Source organism: Aspergillus thermomutatus, assembly GCF_002237265.1.
Source record: "Aspergillus thermomutatus strain HMR AF 39 chromosome Unknown NODE_22, whole genome shotgun sequence".
NCBI classification, from domain to species: Eukaryota; Fungi; Ascomycota; class Eurotiomycetes; order Eurotiales; family Aspergillaceae; genus Aspergillus; species Aspergillus thermomutatus.
Window position 1 is genome coordinate 152,469 of NW_020798070.1, and position 22,080 is coordinate 174,548.

Below are 22,080 nucleotides of genomic sequence, written 5' to 3' on the forward strand. Positions count from 1 at the left end.
TGTACCGTCTTATTACCAGGCGTCAACGATCAGCCATACGCCATCAGCAAACGAAGGCTGCAGGGCCATGTGCTACAGGCTACCTCGGTCTGAATCTCATTGTGTTACACAAACTTCATACAGAGTACTTACTGATAATTATCATTTGTACGTATTTTGAAAGCGCTAAAAGACTTGGACTTTAGTAGAGCCAAGTTCTATGCTCTGTTCAGCTATTGCGAAGTACGGGGGAATCGTAGGCAATCCACAGGCAACCCAATTCTAAATCAACAAAATCTACTCCGTATAGAGTATGCTCCCATCTGTTCGGTAGAATAAGGCTGTCGCGGATGGATTGTTTCGAACCAACCACGCAACCACAAGAACATTGTCAGAATTTGATGTGATTAGGCCGAGGCAGCCATGCCCCGTCTGGCGCTCTGTTAGGTGATGAAAGTAGGTATCTAGGTACAAAGTAGCACCTTCAATTATACTTCATCGGACGGATCTAAATTCTGCCATGGGCAGCTACTCGTATTTGGTTCACTTTTTGACGAAGTGAGGCCCTGATTCTCCCGTTTCAGGTCATGCACCAATGCTGCCGTTACACAACTGCAGCGAAGATCAGGCAAGCTTCTTGTAAAGTGGACAAATGGACAGGATGTTCTGGGCTGTCTTGAAGCATCTGTAACACCTGTTCGGTTGGGTTTGCCACGGATTTGAGGTTGAGGTTTGTTTGTAGAGCAGCTTCCTTTATGGAGAGCTCGAGGCCAGTTTGACGGTCAGATACTGAGCTCAATTTGAGCTGTGGTGATATAGGATGCTTCAATCAGGGTGCTTCGGGTGCTGAAAATAGACTGAGGACTGCTTCCGATCGGGTGATTGCGTCCTTCAAGCCAGTGAGAGGGGCGACATTGTTCTGCATCGATTTCAGATGGCCATTTAATTGTTTCAACAAGCCTGAGATTTCCGGATCGTTCTCCAGCTAGAGATAGATGTCAGAAAAAAGTCAGGCATTTACATAACCTATTTGGTCCATACCTCATCGAATGCTGATTGCGAGTCTTTTGCTTCCAGAATTGTAAAATGAGCCCCTGGGCCCTGATTCTTGGGGATATCATCGAGCTGCCGAAGCGCCGGATGCTCCTTCAAAAAGGATGAGCGACATCTTCTATGACCAGAAGCTTTCAAGAGAACTCACATTTTTCATTTGTCGTTTCCTTTCTGCTTCGACTCGATTCGCGTTTTTCTCCATCTCCTGCAGTTGCTTTGTTTCCTTGGCCAGTAAGGCCTCTTCCCTCTCAATTTCTGCCTTCAAGAGATCAACACTATCGGTCATAGTTGCTAAGCTAGATTCAAGAGATACCTGGGTTGAATATCAGTATGGCACCACACAATTCCAAAAGAAATCACATACATGCTCATTCAGCGCCGCTTCATATTCAAACACCGACTCCTTTGAGACAGGAGGAAACGGCATTCGAGGAAGTCGCTTTCCGAGACTTGAAAATTGAATAAGTCAGTCACTTAATTACCATATGTCTTACAATCAAGATCGCGCGACAGATTCACAATGCTCAATGATCGACATACTTCCTGACAACTGCCTGCACCGCCGCCTGCGCTTCGATGCGTTTACGCTCATTCTGCTGCCGCACGATGACCGGACGTTCGAGCGCTCGAAACAAATCACGAATCTTGTCTTGAACGGGCTCGGGGAGCGTTGTCCATTTCGACTTGATAGTGCGCTCGGAAACCTGCCGGACTTGGGGCTTCAGGTACGCGAAACGCTTGTTGCGCGCTGCATTATCATGCGCGTCATTTTCTCTGGAACGCTTTCTCTTTGGGGGCATTGCGCTGTTTCTCAAATCCTCAGTTTGAAACTCCAGAATAAATTGTGGATGATGGGATTCAAGATGAGTGTGTTATTCTAAGTCCGCCAAGGAGTGTTCTTGGTTGCTTTTGATGCACCGCCAACAACGCGCTACTAGTAGACACTGTCACATGCTTTATCAGCTGTGGACTAACCACATTGAGCCCGTGAGGCACAATCAACATCTGGATACGGTATTGCCAGAATCTACGGAGTACATAGAGTATCTATTCCATAGCACGAGAACATGCTCTAAAAAAGTACGGCTCAACGAGAGGTGTCGATCCCTCATGGGTGCTTTTCAAGATATCACAATAGGAATGAAGATATATTGCACTCGAACTCTCCTCAGTGCTGAGATCGTTCGTTCTATATCTCTGAGCTATCCACATAAACAATCGTTGCAACCTTAGACCATGCTGTCAACATATCGTAGATCAATGTGTACACATTCGGCCTGAGCCTGGCAGTATTTGATATGATGTCGAGATATCTCAAGGGTATAATGCTATATACCAGTAATATGAATTAGGAGAAACCAACATTATTGTGACACCAAGGGCAAATGTTGCCGATGTCTGATTTCAGATCCGCTGAAAGAGAACGCCTGCGTTTTCCTCTGGGCAATGTGGACACTCTCGAATCGCTAAAACGCTTTAATATAAGAAAATCGAGGATAAAACCATGTCTTGCAAGGGATTAGAATGAAAAGATATCGTCATCGCGTAACTGGTTCGGTGATCATCGTGGCATCACTAAGCCGTTCATCGTCTTTAGTTCTGCTAGTTGTGCCTTGAGTATTTCGTTCCCTCGTAATATATCCTCGAGCCAGTCAGCAGCCTGCGTGAGCATTGCGCTTTTGCTAAAGCCACCGCCCTTCAGCCCAGGCACAAGTGAACATAAATCGTCAAAGCCTTGCCGAATGAGATTCCTGCGCTTTTGTTCTGACAGAATGTGATTGTTCCTCTTCTGCTCTTCTGTGAGATTCTCACGGGCGGTTTTTCCTCCTTGCTGCAGCTTGGGCTTTCGGATTGTGTCATTCGATGTTCGCCTCGGTTTGCCACTAGCCGAGCTCTTTGACCGTCTTGATCTTGGTCTCATGCTATCTGCATCGGAGAGCTCATCGTCTTCTTGCTTGATCGAGGTCCTTTGTCTTTTCTTTGGCTGCGAATAATCATCTAGGGCGTGATCATATTCCCTTTGTAGGCTGTTGAGCGGACCCGGCCCGCCGGACTCTCCCCAATGAGTATTGTAACCACCTACTGTCCGCTCCGGGCTAGGTGCTCGAGTGTTCGCAGCGCTACTTTGAGGTTCGAGGCACTCCAAGTTCCCAAGTAGCTCTTTTGTCCGCTCTTCTTCATTCGGTTGATCAGGCGGCGCAATGTAGCCCTGATCCATAAAGCTAACATCAGAGCCCCAGTGGAGTGGGCGTACCTTTGCTGATGCTTGCTGTTCGGCGGAAATCGGTTCGCGTACGTCAAATAGCATCTCCGAGGTATGAAAGCCAACAGGTAGACGCGTATAGGTAGCGCTCGGCTGTTTGGAAGATAGGTGGTTGTTGGACTGCTGAGGTTTACCATGACCGTTTGAAATGGAATGGTTGAAATTGAGATCTGGCATGGATGGGAATTGCTGCTGCCCGAATCCCGTGTTGATGTCAGGCCCTGCCATCCCGTTCTGATAGAGCATGGAAGCTGCGGCAAGTATGTCCGAGTTGGCGCCCTGGTTATTCGGGACAATGCCTGATTTCTCTATTCCTCGATGGGAAAGTGGCGGTTGCCCAAGCGAAGTGGTGGAGCCTTCAAATGTAGGCGGCAGTTCAGTTGACCACTCGAAATTGACCGGATCAAGGAATTTATTGGGCTGGTTGCGCAGCCAGAAATCATCTGTGAAATGACTTGAGTTCATCGTAGTGAAGAAATTATCCAGCATGTTTGATTCATTGTCATCAAGAAGAGCTGGACCCGGAGGTGGCGCGGGTGCAGGTTCGTATGGGGTGTCCATTGGGGATAAGAACGAATCTAGGAAGCAAAATCAGTTAGAGATATAGCAATAGAATGGGTTCTCTCAGACCACATACAACCAAAGGGTCCGAGTTGGTTATCGGTTTGCCCAGGACGGGGGTCGGGATCTTTCATATTCATTGTAATGTGTAAAGGAGCGACGGATTGGAGGATCGTCGTGATAAAGCCTCGAAAATGATCGCTGCCCTGGTAGTCTCAAGCAGGCCTCAGAGAGAGGCAAGATGCGCATGCCTCGAGTGGCCGTAAGTGTCAGGAAGCAAATCTCTCGGATCGCAAATACTGAACACAGCCAATACAGCAGCGTGCGATTTGGACGATCCCAGAGCATTCGAAGCAGCACGGGTGGCTAGATGCTGCGCCAAAGAAAGACAGCGTGTTTTCTGTTCAGATATAGTACGAAATATGATCAAAAAGGTACAAGACTTGATCGCGGGGCACACAGTGCGTTTAAAAACCGATAATAACGGGTATCATACAGATCATCAACAACCCGACAAGATCGTTCCCCGCATTTAAATTCATATGCAAAAAAGAGGAAGAAGCAGAAATATGACGATGGGAATCTGGAGAGAGTCTAGGACTCTTGGTACATACTCCGTAGTTTGGCGGAGAAGGAAGAATCCGTCGGTCTTTTCGAGTCGATCACATGCAAAAAAATCACGCGCTCTAGTTGGCTGAGAAATGAGAAGGTCGCGTGATGTAACTATATTACCAGAATTACGCCTCTATTCTGGCAATTTCGGTGGGTAGGCGGTTATGGCCCTGTAATTTCCTGTCATGGATATTCTCGGAACCATTTCCCAGAGCAGAAAGAGCAGCGATGGCTTCCAACTGTCATGAAACTGGTTCTTGAGCTGCTTCTCTCATACAGTCATAATATGGGAGAGTTTGAAGGAGGCTGTTTTTAGATCTCTTTGATCATCTGAATCTCCATGTTCCAAGTTTAAGGCTTGGGAGACCTCAGCTTTGTGACCCTGCTACTCCAAAGTACCGATGATCGTCGTCGGCCATTACATCGTCTAGTCCTTAGTTCTTACGTTGCTACCCCTGAACCAGCCTTGAACCCTTGACTGCTGACAACACCGGGGCAGCAATTGACTAGTCAAGCCTATCAGTATCTTTGAATTCCCTGTGTTCTAAGGACCGAGGTCGAAATTGCCGTTGCACGGATCCACGGCAGATCATACGAAACATTGCTACATACGGATAGGAGTAGTAGCTATCTACTACTGCTACTACTACCACAAGATACCGTTCCTCACTGTATGTAACTTTCCTCGATATTGAAAATTTTGCTTGCAGGAACCTAACATCCATGTCAGCATTCCATACTTGAGTTGCCCGTGTCTCTTGTCAACGGGATTTCCCATTTTCTGATTGGCAAGCTCGGTGTCCTGCTAAACAAACACTGACCCTGGTTGAGGCTGGCTTCATTATCATGATTGGTCCTAATTGTGAGGAATGAGAATCAGAATGAACTGAGCAGCATTCAGGCATCATGGACACTCCGATGCTTGCTCGGGGGGGTAGGAGCAAGGCTCGGATCCTGCTGCCGTAAGTGCGAATCCTTCTTAAAATTGCCATTTATGGCATGGCATTGAGTGACTCTTCAACATCTTGCATTGGTGCTTGCTTGGCCATCTAGCAACGAGTCACTAACCTCACTCTTCTGTAGGGTCCTGCGCGCGTATGCGATAGGTTATCTATCCTCGACGACGCCAAGAATCGTATCATGTTTACGGCGACTGAAAGATGATAGATTGAGCAACAAAGAGAAGCTCGAAGAAGTAGGTTCTTCCTTTCCTATCCTCCGTCTGCAACGATTGCTCTCTCCTAGTAGTTGATATTTCTTCAGTTTTGCTGGTCGTTATGCCAGTATCACCAAGCATAAACTAACAGTCATCGTGCAGTTGTCCCGGACATTGACAAGTGCTATCCGTCTTGACAGTTTTCCGACGTTCTGTGCACTTTTAGTTGCAGGTTCGACTGTCTTACCTGTTCTCCTTCTCCGGCTTTGTGCGCTTGTCAGCAGTAGAATTGGTAAAATATCCGACCTCATAAAATCTCGGGGCTTTTTGCGGTTGGCCCGCTTCATTGCTGCATTTGTTTCTGCCTGGTTTAGCTTTCAGCTGCTCAATCAGAAGCCTATCAGGCTTCAGAGCAGTGATGTTCTCTCAAGCCAAGGGACTGGTAACGGAGACAATGCTGTCAATAGTCCCGGAAAGAAGATCACGGCTCAATACAGTCCTGATCTTGCCGGGAGGACTATGGACCTCACTTTTTTCACCTTCACTAGAGCAATGGATGTTCTTGTCTGTTTGGCATGGTCACGCTGGCGAGCTATGCGGAGAAGTCAAAATTGCTGGTCTTTAGCTGAGTCTGTCGCTCCTGCGCTTGCTGACGCAGGCCTTTTCGCTGCCAGCTCCGCTGTAGTAATGTGGGCATGGTTTTACCTCCCAGAAAGACTTCCTAAATCCTATGGAAAGTGGATTGGCGAGGTGGCAAAAGTGGATATTCGTCTCATTGAGGCACTGAGACGTGCCAGGCGAGGGATATTCGTATATGGAAAAGAGACTGGCCAGGCATCTCTTCTTGAATCTATGTGCGAGGATTACAACTGGCCTATAGAGTGGGGAGACCCAAAGAAGACAGTTCCCATACCCTGCGAAATGGTGCACATGGGTTGTGGTCCCAATTGCGAGAAACACGCTGCTTCGCGATTTGCTAGAACATTCAAATTCGCTTGTGCAACCTATATTCCGCTGCAAATTGTCTTCCGCCTGCGGTCAATGAAATCGATGTCGTCCCTCCGCCGGGCCCTGACTGATGCCTTGCGGTCATCTACCTTCCTTGCCTCATTTGTGAGCATTTTCTACTATTCTGTTTGCCTGGCCCGAACGAGGATTGGTCCAAAGCTCTTTAGCCGGGAAACGGTAACACCACAGATGTGGGACTCTGGCCTCTGTGTCGGGGCCGGGTGTCTCATGTGCGGATGGAGTATATTGGTTGAAAGTGCGCGGAAACGGCAGGAGATTGCGCTGTTCGTGGCACCAAGAGCCGCCGCAACTGTGTTGCCCCGTTATTATGACAAGAAGGTATGATTGATGAGCTTTGTTCATGTCACCTCGTTCGACTCGGGGATGGTTACGTTTCCCCCTATCGTTCCATCCTGTCTTTACCATTTCTTCCCTCCCGGCAGACCACATAAGTCTCGGATTGCACCGTCAGCTACTAACATGATCCCAGTATCAATGCCGAGAGCGCGTCACTTTCGCGCTCAGCGCTGCCATCCTTTTCACTTGCCTTCGTGAACGACCCAGCATGGTTAGAGGTGTTTTCGGAAGAATTGCAAAAAGCGTGTTGAAGTGAAGGAAGAACACTCTACATGACCATTCATACGAGTGTCTATTGTCGCTGAACATTCCCTTCATTGTTCGAAGTTCTCCAGGAGAGACTTTTTGTACATCAGTAATTAATGCGATATGATTATCAAGTTCTGTAAGAAGGGATTCTTTTATTCTGAGAGGTATGCTTGATCGACGATAGCCCAAGTTGTGTACCGTTGACAACGTGAAGTATTTGAACTAGAGACTTTTCATCTGAGAGCGACCTTTTCGTCCCAATAAATGGCAAATGGCGACTGCCGAGAATTTAATAGATCTCAAAAAGCCTTCCAACGAAGCTACTGAATTTGACATCTGGCATGATCAGGATGTGCTGCGACACAGCCACCTTGCAGCCTAAAATCCGCAACTAGATAAACGGCGACCTGACCCTCTCCAACCCATCAGACATCGTTTAAATAACTCCCGAATCTCACTATCGTCGACTTTTCTACTGAAATTGATTCTCGATATGCCGCTTTGCAAGACCTGTAACTCTCTTGACCTCGAGCAAGAGGATTGTATGGATTCTGGTATCAACTTAGGACCGTTCAATGACCTGCTTACGAAAGCAGAAAATGGCTGCGACGCATGCAGATTCTTTTGCAACGTGTTGCAGACTTCTAGTCGATGGACGACGAGGCTCGACAAGCTTACTGAGCGAGTGATCTTTCTCGACAGTTCCCGCTTGGACGCGAGGAAGCCGACGAAGCTTGATGACTGCACTTATTGCGCGGACGACTTGTGTTTGGACCAGTGCGTTTCAGAGGATTATGAAGGTGTGCACGGGTTATGCTGATAGTGTCGTTGTTGAAATGCTGATCTTTACAGGACCAATGGACGAGGAGGTTGATCGTGTCCGTCGCATCCCCGTCGACCCAAGGGACGAACAGTGCTTTAGTCTGATTCAAGCCTGGACTGCTGAATGTGTGACCCATAGCACCTGTTCCAAGCCCTTGCCTGTTAAACTGCCAGAGAAAACCATTGAGATCCCGGCAGATCCTGCAGTTGCTCCCAGGCTGTGTTCGTCGGACGGTAGATCAGGGTCTTATGTGATTCTGAGCTACTGCTCGGGGGATTTCGAGTCTTTCATCCAGCGAGAGTCGGGTCACACCGACTTCTCGGCTCCCCTAGATGTGCATTCCCTGCCGAAGACTTTGGCAGACGCAATAGAAATCGCACGTCAGCTAGGGTATCAATACCTGTGGACCCGAACCCTTTGCACTTCCAGAGAGGAATGGGGCAGCGATCCGGCTCGAATTGCGGCTATATACGGTCAAGCGGCCTTGATGCTTTCAGCTGAAGTTGCGGAAGATGCGGGCTCAGGAATTTTTCATGACAGACGGGTATTCTACTCTCCTGCAATAGGTCGCAACAAAGACAAGTACCTTCGGCAGCGGCTCCTGCGATGGACATCAGACATTGAGGAGTCGCCGCTGGCGAGGCGGGGTTGGGAGATCGTTGAGAGAATGCTAGCTCCGCGCATTTTACATGTCACTAGCCGCCAATTGATCTGGGAGTGTGCTTCGGGGTTCCAGTTCGAGGCCTCTGGAATTGTCGACAAAAGGACAGGCTCCGGGCAAATTCGACAACGCTACGTCAAGGGAGTCGTTCAGCCGTACCTCGTTAAGCCTTTCCAAGGTCAAGTAAAGGAGGCTGGTGACGTTGATGACGAGGTCGACATCAGCGAACGAGTGGCACGACTCGAGGCCTGGCATCGGTGTGTAGACGCCTTTTCAAAGGGATCAGTCAGTGTGCCATCCGACAAGCTACTCGCCATGGCTCCCCTCGCATCTGTCATCAATGACGGGACTTTGGGCAAGTACATCGCGGGTATTTGGAGCAGCGACATCGCCTTCGGGCTTGATTGGTCACGACCTTACGCTCTCCTACGTCCAGCACCGGAGTACAGAGCTCCAAGCTGGAGCTGGGCCAGCGTAGACGGTACAGTGAGCTCGCTTGCTCTGGCGTGGCCCCAGGATCTAATGCAGGAGCATGCTAAGGATCCCTCCTGGCTGAAGAAATATCAGCCGAGACTGGTATCTCACCACATTACTCTTGCCGACCCCCAACGCCCGTATGGCCACGTCCTGGACAGCTCACACATCCTCGTCGAGGGCTCCTGCATTGGACTTACATCACTTACCCGAAAATTACCCGACGAAGGAGCCTTTGGCTTGATGTTGGTGGTAGATCAGTCGCACGTATTTGATTGTTCATGCTGCATGCCCAGGTCCGCAGATACCCAAAAGGCGGATCTGGACAAGTTCGGCAGCGAAATCGAACATTATATCTGTATGATTATACAAGGGGACGCATGGAGGGTAGAAGAAGGCTGGAATCCCCATCGTGGATTTTGTCATCTTCTCATTCTGAAACCTGTGGACGAAGCGGAGGTTCTCAGGAGGGTAGGGTTCCTGCGGATTTCTGTTAGATCATCGACTGATCCACATACCGCGTTTGATGCGTTGCCCTGGGAAAGACGCAAGTTGAAATTGGTCTGAATTCTGGTCCTGTGCGAATGACATAGCGAACTGCTGGCGATGATCTAGCTTTGCGAAGATCTTTCTCCTGTCTTACGAGGAATAAGGTTTCAGAATGAACATGGAGCACTCAATACTTGACATACAACCTAATACGTATATCCTCGTGAGGTTCGTGTGACTTGTACACTGTCTCTCGATCAAAGCCTCATTCCAAATATCAGACTAGAAAACACCTGACGGGTCTGTGGCAAATCATGGAGACCCATCATGAATCTTGACAATGCCACCAATGACACTCTGGTAGAAACTTCCATCTGGCCCGATTGCGCCAGGTTGGTAATCATCATTATAAGTGCCACCCGCGCCGGTGCGGACTCGCCAAACCTCCTTACCGGTCCTCCAGTCAAGCGCGACAGCATACCACTCCCAAAAGCCCTTCAGCGACAGGTCAACATCCTGCGTATATCCATAGAGTAAACCATTCTTGGTAGAGATAAGCGGAACAGACTGGATTCGGAGGTCTTTCTGCTCCCAGGCAATCTCACAGGACCTACCATCTGCAGCGACGTCCACGCGGACGACTCCCGGAGCCATCTGAGTCAGATTGTTAAAGTCACCGTTCAGACCCGCAGAATCAGAGTAGTACAATGGCGGCGCATTATAGTCATTGCACAAAAGTACACCATATCTGTCTCCGTCACCATGAGCCAGTGGGGCGATGTCGACGTTACTTGCTCCGGCACCGAAGAGTGGCACGCTGCAAACCACCTGTTCAGAATCCGTTTGCGGTTCCTGGTGATAGATAACTAAATTGACTCGGCTGTTGGCATTATCGGTAATCGCGACGTACTGATCTCTCAGCAGTGCAGGAGTTGCTCCAGAGCCGCGAGAAAAAGAGCCCGGTTTCTGGAGGTCGCCAGCCTCATACGGCACAGACCACAATTCTTTGATTGAGTCTCCAGGTCCAGGAGCCAGTGCATACAGGTTGCCGGTTGCATTGGCATGACTGCTGGTCCCGGAGGGGCCGGTGATCACATAGACCGTAGTCCCGCTGACAGCTATGCCGTTCTCGACCATTTGGTTAAGGAGGTGTCGTGCATGAATTTTGCCATCTGGTTCAATGTACCCAATCGTGGTTGAATTTTGTTCGGGGTCTCCGTGTCCTCCCTGAGCTCGCAAACCACCACTGGTGAACCACAGGTTACCCGCCGTGTCATACATGGCGTTGAGAAGTAGTTCATCCTGTGCCAACACTGAAGTCAAATTAACTGTCCGGTTCAGAGTTAGGCTGGGGCCGTCGTCTGTCACGGATAGTTGCACGATATAGATCTGGCCTTCCTTAGACGTAACCACGACTTGATCAGTTTCCAAGAGTAGTTCCATGTAGGCCACATTCAGCGTTTGGCCATCTGTCTCCGGGTACCAGGTACTTTGAACCTCCAAGGTGCTGTCATCAACAGCAGCCAGTCCCCACTTCAGACCAGTCAAACCAATGCTCGTATACCCGGCAATCATTTGTCCACTCTTAGTCCAAAGCAAAATATGAAGTCCTCTGATAGCACTCGTTACATCGAGGTTGGTGCCGAGAGGTCCCGCATAATCAATCGTCCCCGTATTACCCCCATCTTGATGCATGTTGAACGCTAGAGGTTCGTATGTATGCTTTGCAGCCAATGGATTGGCTGTCACACTATTCCCAATGAACCTATCTCCCAGAACGAGCTGCAGGCTTGGTATTGGAAGGACCGCCTAAAATATATCCTTCTTCACAGCCTAATCCAAGAGCACAGCCGACTATAAGAATAATTGCACGACTTACCGTAGCTATAGCTGCTCCCACCAGGCAGAGGATGCCTTGAACATGCATGATCGACAAGTGATGGGGCTGACAGGCTGTAAGCAAATGAGGGGGAATTGAAACTGACAACGGACGCGAACATCCACAATCGCAATTTCGAACGCTTCACCAATGCTCGTACTCTTCGAGGTATTAAATACTTATCGATTCTAGCGAGAGTTTCAAGCCAAGTTTCTGCGATTATTGTATAGGTCTGAAGAAGGCGTCATTTGACAATGGTCCCTAAGAGATTTCGATTGCGTGCTTTGAAAGAAAATGGGTGTTATGGACGAAGGCATGTCAAAACCATCTGTAAGCAATGCTCGCTTGAGCATAATGATGTCGAATCGCTCTGTCATTTTGTGCACATGCTTGGATGGAGGCACCTGTACTGACATAATGAGTTTGATTGACGCAGACACAATGATCGTCCTCGGCTAAATTGGCATTGGCGGCATTGCTACGGAGTATAATCGATTAGTCTCCCGTGATCATCGAATGGTTTTTGACGTTCCGTGTCTCCCCTTATGCAGAGTAAGTCAGACTAATCTTTGTGATTTTGTCAGTGCATAGAGAGATTCGTCATCATATCCATACTCTCATTCGCTGTGAGAGTACTATACAGAGCAAACATGCCCTGTATTGTGCATGGTAACAGCTGGATCAGGCTGGGCCGCTTTGTATCTTACCAAAGCACTGGGTTGGTGTCAGAGTAGGATATGCTGATCATATCACCCAGATTATACTCGCAGAAGCATATTGGCTAGGGAAGGATATCCTCTTGCTGTTATTCCAGGACACGGAGGAAAGTCAAATCTGTAAGTAGATGTATATCTTCGAGAACCAATGAGTGCTTAGCTTGACGGGGTCACTTCGAAACCTGCGCAGCCCGTCATACGGGGCGGTAGATATGATTTCTGCTTCCATTTCTGACAGTTCGATCAGATCTTCTTCCGTCTCCTGCCTGACATTGAGGTTTGCGGGTTGGGATGCATTGAGTTCTGCCAATAATGTGGCTGGTGGACTCTATCTAGTTCTTATCGATAAGAGGACAGAATCATGTGACAGGATCTTCATGTCAGCCCCCATTTCTCAATCGATGAATTCCCCGATATATCCGCAAAGCAACCAAGTTGACAGTCATGTTTGCTCGTGCGCCCTTTCAATGGGCACATTTACGGTCGGCAGGGACGGGTCTACGGTCAGGCCGCTCGAACACGCGCTGTTTTGACTTTGGGAAGAAGTATTTCTCTCACAATTCGTTCCTGCGCCAGGAACTACACCAAAATGCCTCATTTGCGCCTTTCAATACACCCCAGTCGCAGAAACGGAATGCATCCGTAATGTATGAAGATTGATTTTCTTCTTCCTAGCGCCATGATCTGACGTCTTGTAGGTATTACACAGCAAGTCTCATTGTTGGAACCTTAGCGCTCGCTTATGGCTCCGTTCCTCTATATAAAATGGTACGTGGAACCATTGATAATGGGTTGCCGGTCTCTGTCCAGACATGAAGCTGAACAATCTTCCTTTGCAGATTTGTCAACAGACCGGCTGGAACGGTCAACCAGTACTTACACACCGTGCCGGAGACGGCGACACCGCATCGCGCGTAACGCCAGTGACCGACGCTCGTCGTCTTCGAATCACCTTCAATGGTTCGGTTTCGGATGTCTTGCCTTGGAAGTTTACACCACAACAGCGTGAAGTCCGTGTGTTGCCCGGCGAGACGGCGCTTGCTTTTTATACCGCGACAAATAAAGGCCCGACGGACATTATCGGTGTTGCAACGTACAGTGTTACCCCTGGTCAGGTGGCCCCATATTTCAGCAAGATCCAGTGCTTCTGCTTCGAAGAGCAGAAATTGAACGCTGGGGAATCTGTTGATATGCCGGTGTTCTTCTTCATTGACCCGGATTTTGTGAAAGATCCGGCCATGAAGGGCATCGACACCATCACTTTGTCGTATACTTTCTTTAGTAAGACAGTTTGAGTCTTAAAAGCTTGAAGTTGGACGGAACGCTGACTTACTCATAGAAGCGAAGTATGATGACAATGGTGTCCTGAAGCCAATACCCACTGCTTAGAGCTCCAGAAACCCGGCTTCATTCAGGACTCAGCGGCTCGCGTCGGTCTCAAGCCGGGATATACGGTTATGAGACCCATGCCTTTAAGCAGCCTCAAAAGTCGAAATTCCGCCAGCGCCCTCAATGCAGAGGCGTACACATCTCTTGATGTGAAGCTTGATTTGGCCGAGTCTCTCCACATAGACAGTGTGTCTACGTCCATTACATCTTGATGGACAACAAATACTATCTCCTCTCTGGAAACGGCTACTTTGGATATAAAATCATCAGAAAGTCCATCCTCGGGTCTTCGTGTATCATACAAATGCGTGTACTGTACATAAAACTTATCAGATTAGAACAAGCCAGTATCTTTGAAGTAGATATGTAAAAGCATTTTCCCTCCAGGTAAATCTCAAAGCACCTAACCCACTTGATTTTAAGGAGTGAGATTCGATTGTTCATGGTATTCAGACTCTTCAACAGGTAACTTCACCCCAGATCACGTGGGGCTTCTACTGGGCAGTGGGCACGGGCCACCAATTAAGCTCACGCGTCACGAATAAACGCGTCTCTGCTCTAAGCGATATACTCTACAATAGCCGTTGATCTGTCTTGTTACCATTTAATTATACTTGAGTTCATTATACAGTTGCAGACAGAGGCACCAGGATGGCTCTTTTAGTGGATAGATTGCGACCTCGTTCGCTTGATTCTTTATCCTACCATCATGAGCTTTCCGCGCGTCTCAAGTCATTGGTAAGATACACATTGGATTGCCGCCAAATGATGAGCAGATCATTGACTCATTGCTTGAATCTCTGCAGGCTCAAAGCGGGGATTTCCCTCATCTCCTGATGTATGGGCCGTCGGGCGCAGGCAAGAAAACCCGTGTGATTGCGACACTGAAGGAGTTGTACGGCTCGGGAGTAGAGAAGATCAAGATCGACGCCAGAGTTTTCCAAACGACAAGCAATCGAAAACTTGAGTTCAACATCGTATCATCCGTCTACCATCTCGAGATTACACCGTCCGATGTTGGCAACTATGACCGGGTGGTCGTCCAGGAGCTGCTCAAGGAGGTCGCGCAGACTCAACAGGTTGATTTATCTGCAAAACAACGGTTCAAGGTCGTTGTCATCAACGAGGCAGATCATTTGACTCGCGATGCGCAAGCGGCGTTGAGACGAACGATGGAGAAATACAGTCCCAACTTGAGACTGATCCTACTGGCAAATAGCACGTCGAACATTATTGCTCCGATCCGTTCTCGAACCCTGCTGGTCAGGGTCGCCGCACCTACGGAAGAACAAATCTGCTCGGTATTAAAGAACGCTGGTCAAAAGGAAGGCTGGCCGGAGGCCCCTGGACTCAACAAGAGAATAGCCAAGGAGAGCGATCGCAATCTTCGGCGAGCACTTCTCATGTTCGAGGCGATATATGCTCAGACGTGTGTACTCCGTGCTGTTTGTGATTGCCGGTAAACTAATAATGCTACTCAATCAGTGAGAAGGTCACAGACAACACGCCAATCCCACCGCCCGACTGGGAAGCTCTTATCTCGTTAATTGCAGAGGAAATACTCGCTGAGCGGTCGCCGGCCCGTTTGCTGCAGGTCCGCGCGCGGTTATATGACCTCCTCACCCACTGCATACCACCTACGACAATCATCAAGGTTCGACTGCCTGACTCGATCCATGCTCAAAATGGCTCCGGCTAACAACTTTGCAGACTCTGACTTTCAAGTTAGTTGCAAAAGTCGATGACGCATTGAAGCCGGACGTCATTAAGTGGTCCGCTTTCTACGAGCACAGAATCACTCAAGGAAGCGTAAGGGTCAAATGCCTAACCAACACGGAGAATATGCTCACACCTGGTACAGAAAGTGATTTTCCACCTAGAGGCATTCGTTGCCAAGTTTATGCGCATCTACGAAAGGTTGGATCCTCCATCTACCGAGCGAGCTCTTTGACCAATTTCTGACGCTATTTCGCAGTTACTTGATGGGCATGGACTTCTAGATCATATCTTTTGCCATGACTAACGAATGTATAACACGGACTGTATCCCAAAAGTAAGAGGTATTGATTGCATTAATGGATTGACACTTGTGACACCGGTTTGCATACTCTGTAATATCTAGTCCATGAATTGAGGTGACTCGGTCAACGTTTCTTGCGCAGAGGACGGCATGACTTTGTCAATGTGCACAAGAGTAGACCTTTTACATACCAAACCCAAATGAGATTTCCTCATGTTCTATGTGTTGCAAGCTTGGAGATCTCTATGATATTAGCAAAAGTGATTAAGTAGCATGCATGAACTTGGTTGCTCCAAGCCTTTGTGATGGTTTACGTCATACCTACAGTGACCATATAAATTGAGTTGACCCGCCCAAAAGTCGAGATAGCTACGAGGATATCAACAGGCAATTAACAATTACTGTTAACTCAGCAATTTGTTTCCCTTTCTTCTCTTTTTAAGTGAGGGCTACTAGTCATGTCTAACTCCAACCTTTTGGACATTGAACCCGGCGGAGAGAGCACCCAGTACGTACTGCCGCAAGACCTCCAACTTATTTTCTCCGCGAGATACATAGACTAACCTCGGGAACCAGGTATGAATCCATTCGGTTATTTACAGAGACCCCGGCCAAACAAACGGGGCAGTTGGGTGGTATGTTGACGACTCTCATGCCCATCTATGCCCAGTTCATTCCTAACATCTGTCTGACCGAGATGTAGTAAACTCGCCACACACAAAAAGCGAAATGAAGACTTATTTCGATTTTGACAACAATGGCCAGAAGCTGAGCGATGAGGACACAGAGGAGGCGCGGAGGCTTGAGGGGGAATTCACATCTAACATTTCCGGACAAACGGATAAAGGTATAATACTCTTGGATTTTCCTTCTATTTAACTCCGTGGACGAAGGCATGAAATGGTGAGCGTACAAATATCACAGAGAACCAGAGGCTGACAATAGTATACACAAGACTCGAAGGAAAGTGAAGCAGCAGCGAAGACGAGGAGTCAACAGGGGTATGGACCTGGTTCCGGCGTCGGCGCTTAAGCGGCGCTAAGAAGGCGTGAATGACATGGCATGATCGAGGCGGGGGCTTAAGGAGAAGCGGATGAGCTAGAAGAGGTGGAGTTGGGAGGTGTGGCCATATCGTCTGTACCTAGGGCTGGACTCCTTCGTGGTCTTTTGAGGCTTTCAAGAGTGACACCGTTGCCGAGTTTTGTGATACCGACAACAGGCGGGTCACCCTTCTTCACAAATTCCCAGAGACCTGTTTGCATGTAAAATATTAGGATTTGCAATTCTTCCATAGCATGAGGTAAACCGTACCGGGTAACTTGTGGCCTGCCAGTCGGAAAGCTTCCCTCGCAACCTTTTCGTGTAGATCACCCTTGAGCTCGAAGACGATTCTGCTGACGGCAACTCTTGCAGTCCAGTAGTCGAACTTTCCCTTACCCTTACCCATACGTTGCTCGTTGCCCTTGGTGTATACACCAATGTTGGCGCTGACACGCTTGTACAAAGTATAATTCATACCTCTAAGTCGTCTCTTGATAGTTTCTTCTGCAAGCTTGAGAGATGCTGCAGGTAGCCGGCGATCGTGATCCTTCATCCGCAATCCGTAGTCACCCCAGACGACAGTTGTACCGCGAGAGGATCCGCCGGTAGGGACATGTGGTCGACCTTTCGGAGACTTCGACCTTTCCATGAACTTCGGTGTGAGCCAGTCAAGAGCCGGCGAGGATGTTGAGAAGCATCGTGATAGTTGGAAAGCCTTAAAGGGTGCCGATAGACCTATGGAATCAATGTCAGCTCACTGTATGGAAGACGAAAAGTTTTATGGGAAACAGCAGGAAGTCTCACAGGTAGGCCGGAGAAAGGCCATTTGAGGTCCCGCGAACATTTTAATTTGAGGACCCATTGCAACGAACGACACCGGGCCCTTCTGTAATGAGTTGACCAAATTCAACGGACCGCAGACTTTCTGGCTATCGGCATGTCTGCATATCCGATGTCTTCTGGATCCCAAAACGGCAGAGTGTGCTGCGCACGTGCCACAGAATTCCCACTTATGTAATCAAATTAGATCACGTCGGCGAACCAGCTGCAGGCGGACAGGCGCGTCATTCGCGTTTCCGAGGCGAGCTCTAAATGATTATTAGGTAGAAGTGAGAAGCCCGAGGTTGCCTGTTTGGGGTCTACTTTTTATTTCAAGGACACCTCTCGCCTCCTCGGATTGCATGTCGTGCTCGGATTTGATACAGTACCACCATGCCTGCCGACATTAGGAGCTTCTTTGGAGGCAAGTCCAGCCAGGCTTCTAGTGCGTCTCCCGCGAAACCGCCAGCAAAGAAAGAGGTAAGCTGATACATTAAGCCAGAAATGACACGCTGGACCCTGCCATGGTGAAATCAAAAGTGTTGCTAAGACTCAATTCTTCTAATTGCAGGACGTTTCAACCGCTAGGAAGAAGCGTAGGTTCAGCCATGGAACGATAATTTCGAGCCACATTTGCTAAGAGATATACAGGAAGCAGAAAGGTTGTCGATGACAGTGATGATGAAGAGGAAGTGAAACCCAAGTCGCCTGGGCCAAAGTCGAGGGCACCGAGCAAGCCGTATGTAAAATACTGTTACGCGCTGCTTGTGTATCACTAACAATTATCTGAAGTAAACCAGCGGAGTCCCAAGGGGAGCTGACGACCACCTCGGACTATTTTGCATCCTCGAAAAAGAAAACAAAACCTGGCAAAAGCGAAGATGCAACGAAGACCAAGGAAACCCAGCCCTCTGATACTGCATCTCTCAATGGCCGCGATGCTAAAAACGCCTCTGAAACCAATGATACAAAGACCGTCGAGCAACCACCTAGACAACGCTCCCGTAGGACGGCCAAGAAGAGCACCGTTGTTCTAGACGACGACGATGGCTTAGGAGGCGATGACATTTTTGCGACAGAGTATAAAAAACCGGGTAAATATGACGACGACTATGTCGAGGAGGATGAGCACAACAAAGATGATAGCGACTTTGAGGAAATGGAAATAAAACCGGCCAGTGCGGCCTCCGGCAAGTCGTCACGCAGAAAGAAAGCCAGTACACCCGAATCAGCCGACGTGGCCATGGAGGACGCACCCGCAGAACCGGCAAAAGCCTCGCGCGCAGCCCGGAAACGAAAGTCCGAGGCCGTTGATCGGGATGAAGATTATGAGGATACTAAACCCTCGAAAGGTCCGGCGCGCGCAAAAACAGCCGCGTCGGCTCCTGCTGCCAAGAAACGGAGAGGAGCGGCTGCCAAGAAGGATGAGCCAGAGAGCAAGGAAATCCAGGATATATTCGACAGCATTCCGACAATCAAACCTCCTTCCCCACCACCGCCATCAGGTGAGAAGGCCAAATTCAACTTTGCTGCTACGCAAAGGTCGCGAGATCCTGTAGCAGGTGGGACCTCAGAATTGCCTGTTGGCGCTGAAAACTGCCTGGCTGGATTATCCTTCGTCTTTACAGGTGTTCTTGATACCCTCGGTCGCGAAGAAGGTCAGAACTTGGTCAAAAAATACGGTGGCAAAGTTACCACAGCACCTAGCTCAAAAACCAGCTATGTGGTTCTGGGAAGCGATGCTGGACCCAAGAAACTCCAAACAATCCAGGATCACAAATTGAAAACTATCAATGAGGAAGGTCTGTTTGAACTTATCCGGCGACTCCCAGCCAATGGCGGTGACTCAAAAGCGGCTGAGAAACATGCGGCGAAGAAGAAGGCCGAAGAGGACAAGATCAAAGCAATGGCTGCTGAAATCGAAGCAGAAGAGAAGCGCAAGCTCAAGGCTAAAGAAGCAATGACACCTAAAGCATTTGCAGGGTCTCAAACTCCCTCGGCGTCTCAAGGCGCCAAGGTTGATGATCAGCTTTGGACGACGAAATATGCTCCAACATCCATGAATATGATATGCGGGAACAAGGGAGCTGTTGAGAAGCTCCAAAATTGGCTTCATAACTGGCACAAGAATGCCAAGTTCAACTTTTCAAGACCTGGAAAAGATGGGTCCGGGGTCTATCGCTCTGTGATGATCCATGGACCTCCTGGGATAGGGAAAACGACGGCAGCGCATCTGGTAGCTAAGATTGAAGGCTATGATGTTGTGGAAACGAACGCGAGTGATACAAGGAGCAAGAAGCTCGTGGAAAGCGGTCTTTCTGATATCTTGGACACAACCTCTCTGCAAGGCTACTTTTCTGGCGAAGGCAAGAAGGTCGAAAGCACGAAAAAGAATTTGGTTCTCATAATGGATGAAGTTGACGGAATGTCCGCTGGAGATCGAGGTGGCGTCAGTGCTTTGGTTTCCATTGCGAAGAAAACCCATATACCCTTGATTTTAATCTGCAACGAGCGAAGGTTGCCAAAAATGAAGCCCTTCGATCACATCACTTATGAGCTGCCTTTCCGGCGTCCGACAGCCGAGCAAATCAGAGCCAGACTCTCGACTATCTGCTTCAGGGAAGGCTTGAAGATTCCACCTCCGGTTCTGGATGGTCTCATCGAAGGAACCAACTCCGATATTCGACAAGTTATCAACATGCTTTCCACTGTCAAGTTAGACCAGCAGAATCTTGACTTTGACAAGGGAAAGGAAATGTCCAAAGCTTGGGAGAAGCATGTGATCCTGAAGCCGTGGGACATTGTCAGCAAGATCTTAAATGCCCAGACCTTCGCTCCGAGCTCTAAAACCACTCTGGGCGACAAAATCGAGCTGTATTTCAATGATCACGAGTTCAGTTATCTGATGCTTCAAGAGAACTATCTGAGAACCAGACCAACGCTAGCTGGCAATTACCAAGGCAAGGAACAGAAGTTGAAGCTGCTTGAATTGGCGGACAATGCAGCCTCTAGCATCAGTGATGGTGATCTTGTCGATAGGATGATTCATGGAACACAGCAGCAATGGAGTCTTATGCCGGCTCATGCTGTTTTCAGTTTTGTTCGCCCTGCAAGCTTCATTTACGGCAATATGGTGGAGCGTCCCGGTTTTACCAGCTGGCTGGGGCAGAATAGTAAGCAAGGTATGTCTTCGTGATGCAGTATTTCCTTTTTCGATACTAACATGACATGTGCAGGAAAACTCTGGCGTTATGTTAGGGAAATTCAAGGTCACATGCGTCTCCGTGCTTCCGGTGACCGCGATGAGATCAGACAGCAATACATTCCGCTCCTCTGGCACAAATTAGTTCGCAGATTAATGGATGAAGGCAAAGACAGCGTCGAAGATGTCATTAACTTCATGGACAGTTATTTCCTCACGCGAGATGACTGGGATGCTCTGGTTGAGCTTGGCCTGGGTCCTATGGACGAGTCCAATGTCAAGCTGGAAACACAAACAAAAGCCACCTTTACACGTTTGTACAACCAGCGATCGCATCCGTTGCCATTCATGAAAGCCAGTAGTGTTGCGGTTCCGAAGAAGATGCCAAAGGAAAGGCCTGACATCGAAGATGCCATTGATGAATCGGATGAGGCAGAGGTCCTCGAAGATGACGCACAGGATAACGATGAAACTGAAGAACTTGATCTGAAGAAAGACAAGTATGTCCGTGTGCCCAAGAAATCAGCGGCGCAAAAAGGAGCGTCAGGCAAAGGCAAGAAGGGTAAAAAAGCGAATGTCAATGACGATTTCATCGACGATGACGAGAAACCCAAGAAAGGAAAGGGCCGAAAGACCAAGGCAAAGGCCTGAGATGTACTTGTTTCGCTTTATGATGGCGTCTGGGACCTGGTTGTCTACCTCTGTTTATGAGCTTTCGGCATAATATTGAGCTAAAGAATTGTATATGATATGCGAAGCGGTTCCACATCACCGCTAATTAATGTATCATATTTGAAGCCTGACTGGGATACACTGAACAACCTCTTTATATACACTTCTGAACAATGATCAAGATACGTCAGAAGAAATTGTCTTTGACTCTACCCCGTATCTAGGGTCCATACGTACTTTAGGCCGGATTTTGTCTGTGAAGGAGCTAGGTTAGGGTCTTGGCCGATCTGCGGAGTAGTACTAGTGATGTTTTGGGGAGCACCGCCACATGACCCCTCTCCGGCCCCCAATAGCTACTAGCCTACTCCTCATCAGTAAGATCAGTTCATTCTTGCTCCCCCGCCATCAATCCTCAAAACAACTACCCCGAGGGTACATTCCTTCTAATCTTTTTGTTTTGAATGAACAGGCTGGACCTGATTAAGGTGAACTGGCTTTCATCTTATTTATCTGCTGCATGTACTCAGCGCATATCTTCCCTTCATCACAGCCCTCCGTCTCATTGCGGTTTGGAATATTGCACGGCAACTTCGCTGTGTTCAATATCTGTCGACCGATTCCAATAGAGACTCGATCATAATCGAGGAACTGAGTGGA

The 22,080-nt window shown here is 48.5% G+C and overlaps 8 protein-coding genes across 8 annotated transcripts; 4 read left to right on the plus strand and 4 right to left on the minus strand.

The window, feature by feature from the left end:
* Window positions 1-808: 808 nt before the first annotated feature.
* CDV56_109167 (uncharacterized protein) lies at window positions 809-1,832 on the minus strand (the record flags this gene model as incomplete). The annotated part of the gene is made up of 5 exons (XM_026762786.1): window positions 809-964; window positions 1,021-1,125; window positions 1,181-1,345; window positions 1,397-1,481; window positions 1,573-1,832. The coding sequence occupies 5 exons, from the start codon at window positions 1,830-1,832 to the stop codon at window positions 809-811; spliced, it is 771 nt and encodes a 256-aa protein (XP_026617515.1).
* Window positions 1,833-2,593: 761 nt separating this feature from the next.
* On the minus strand, window positions 2,594-3,990 carry CDV56_109185 (basic helix-loop-helix domain-containing protein; the record flags this gene model as incomplete). Its single annotated transcript, XM_026762804.1, has 2 exons — window positions 2,594-3,873; window positions 3,933-3,990. 2 exons carry the CDS (start codon window positions 3,988-3,990, stop codon window positions 2,594-2,596), a joined length of 1,338 nt encoding a protein of 445 aa, XP_026617516.1.
* Window positions 3,991-7,731: 3,741 nt separating this feature from the next.
* On the plus strand, window positions 7,732-9,763 carry CDV56_109237 (putative HET domain protein; the record flags this gene model as incomplete). The annotated part of the gene is made up of 3 exons (XM_026762856.1): window positions 7,732-8,038; window positions 8,091-9,441; window positions 9,493-9,763. The coding sequence occupies 3 exons, from the start codon at window positions 7,732-7,734 to the stop codon at window positions 9,761-9,763; spliced, it is 1,929 nt and encodes a 642-aa protein (XP_026617517.1).
* A 234-nt stretch (window positions 9,764-9,997) lies between these two features.
* On the minus strand, window positions 9,998-11,380 carry CDV56_109263 (uncharacterized protein; the record flags this gene model as incomplete). The annotated part of the gene is made up of 1 exon (XM_026762882.1): window positions 9,998-11,380. The coding sequence occupies one exon, from the start codon at window positions 11,378-11,380 to the stop codon at window positions 9,998-10,000; it is 1,383 nt and encodes a 460-aa protein (XP_026617518.1).
* Window positions 11,381-12,724: 1,344 nt separating this feature from the next.
* On the plus strand, window positions 12,725-13,669 carry CDV56_109290 (cytochrome c oxidase assembly protein; the record flags this gene model as incomplete). Its single annotated transcript, XM_026762909.1, has 4 exons — window positions 12,725-12,927; window positions 12,979-13,048; window positions 13,120-13,561; window positions 13,620-13,669. 4 exons carry the CDS (start codon window positions 12,725-12,727, stop codon window positions 13,667-13,669), a joined length of 765 nt encoding a protein of 254 aa, XP_026617519.1.
* A 651-nt stretch (window positions 13,670-14,320) lies between these two features.
* CDV56_109306 (replication factor C subunit 5) lies at window positions 14,321-15,620 on the plus strand (the record flags this gene model as incomplete). The annotated part of the gene is made up of 5 exons (XM_026762925.1): window positions 14,321-14,407; window positions 14,476-15,098; window positions 15,155-15,323; window positions 15,380-15,478; window positions 15,531-15,620. The coding sequence occupies 5 exons, from the start codon at window positions 14,321-14,323 to the stop codon at window positions 15,618-15,620; spliced, it is 1,068 nt and encodes a 355-aa protein (XP_026617520.1).
* A 1,148-nt stretch (window positions 15,621-16,768) lies between these two features.
* CDV56_109327 (mitochondrial 54S ribosomal protein uL16m) lies at window positions 16,769-17,592 on the minus strand (the record flags this gene model as incomplete). The annotated part of the gene is made up of 3 exons (XM_026762946.1): window positions 16,769-16,941; window positions 17,001-17,465; window positions 17,535-17,592. The coding sequence occupies 3 exons, from the start codon at window positions 17,590-17,592 to the stop codon at window positions 16,769-16,771; spliced, it is 696 nt and encodes a 231-aa protein (XP_026617521.1).
* A 350-nt stretch (window positions 17,593-17,942) lies between these two features.
* CDV56_109335 (replication factor C subunit 1) lies at window positions 17,943-21,402 on the plus strand (the record flags this gene model as incomplete). The annotated part of the gene is made up of 5 exons (XM_026762954.1): window positions 17,943-18,029; window positions 18,121-18,145; window positions 18,201-18,288; window positions 18,342-20,731; window positions 20,786-21,402. The coding sequence occupies 5 exons, from the start codon at window positions 17,943-17,945 to the stop codon at window positions 21,400-21,402; spliced, it is 3,207 nt and encodes a 1,068-aa protein (XP_026617522.1).
* Window positions 21,403-22,080: the final 678 nt, after the last annotated feature.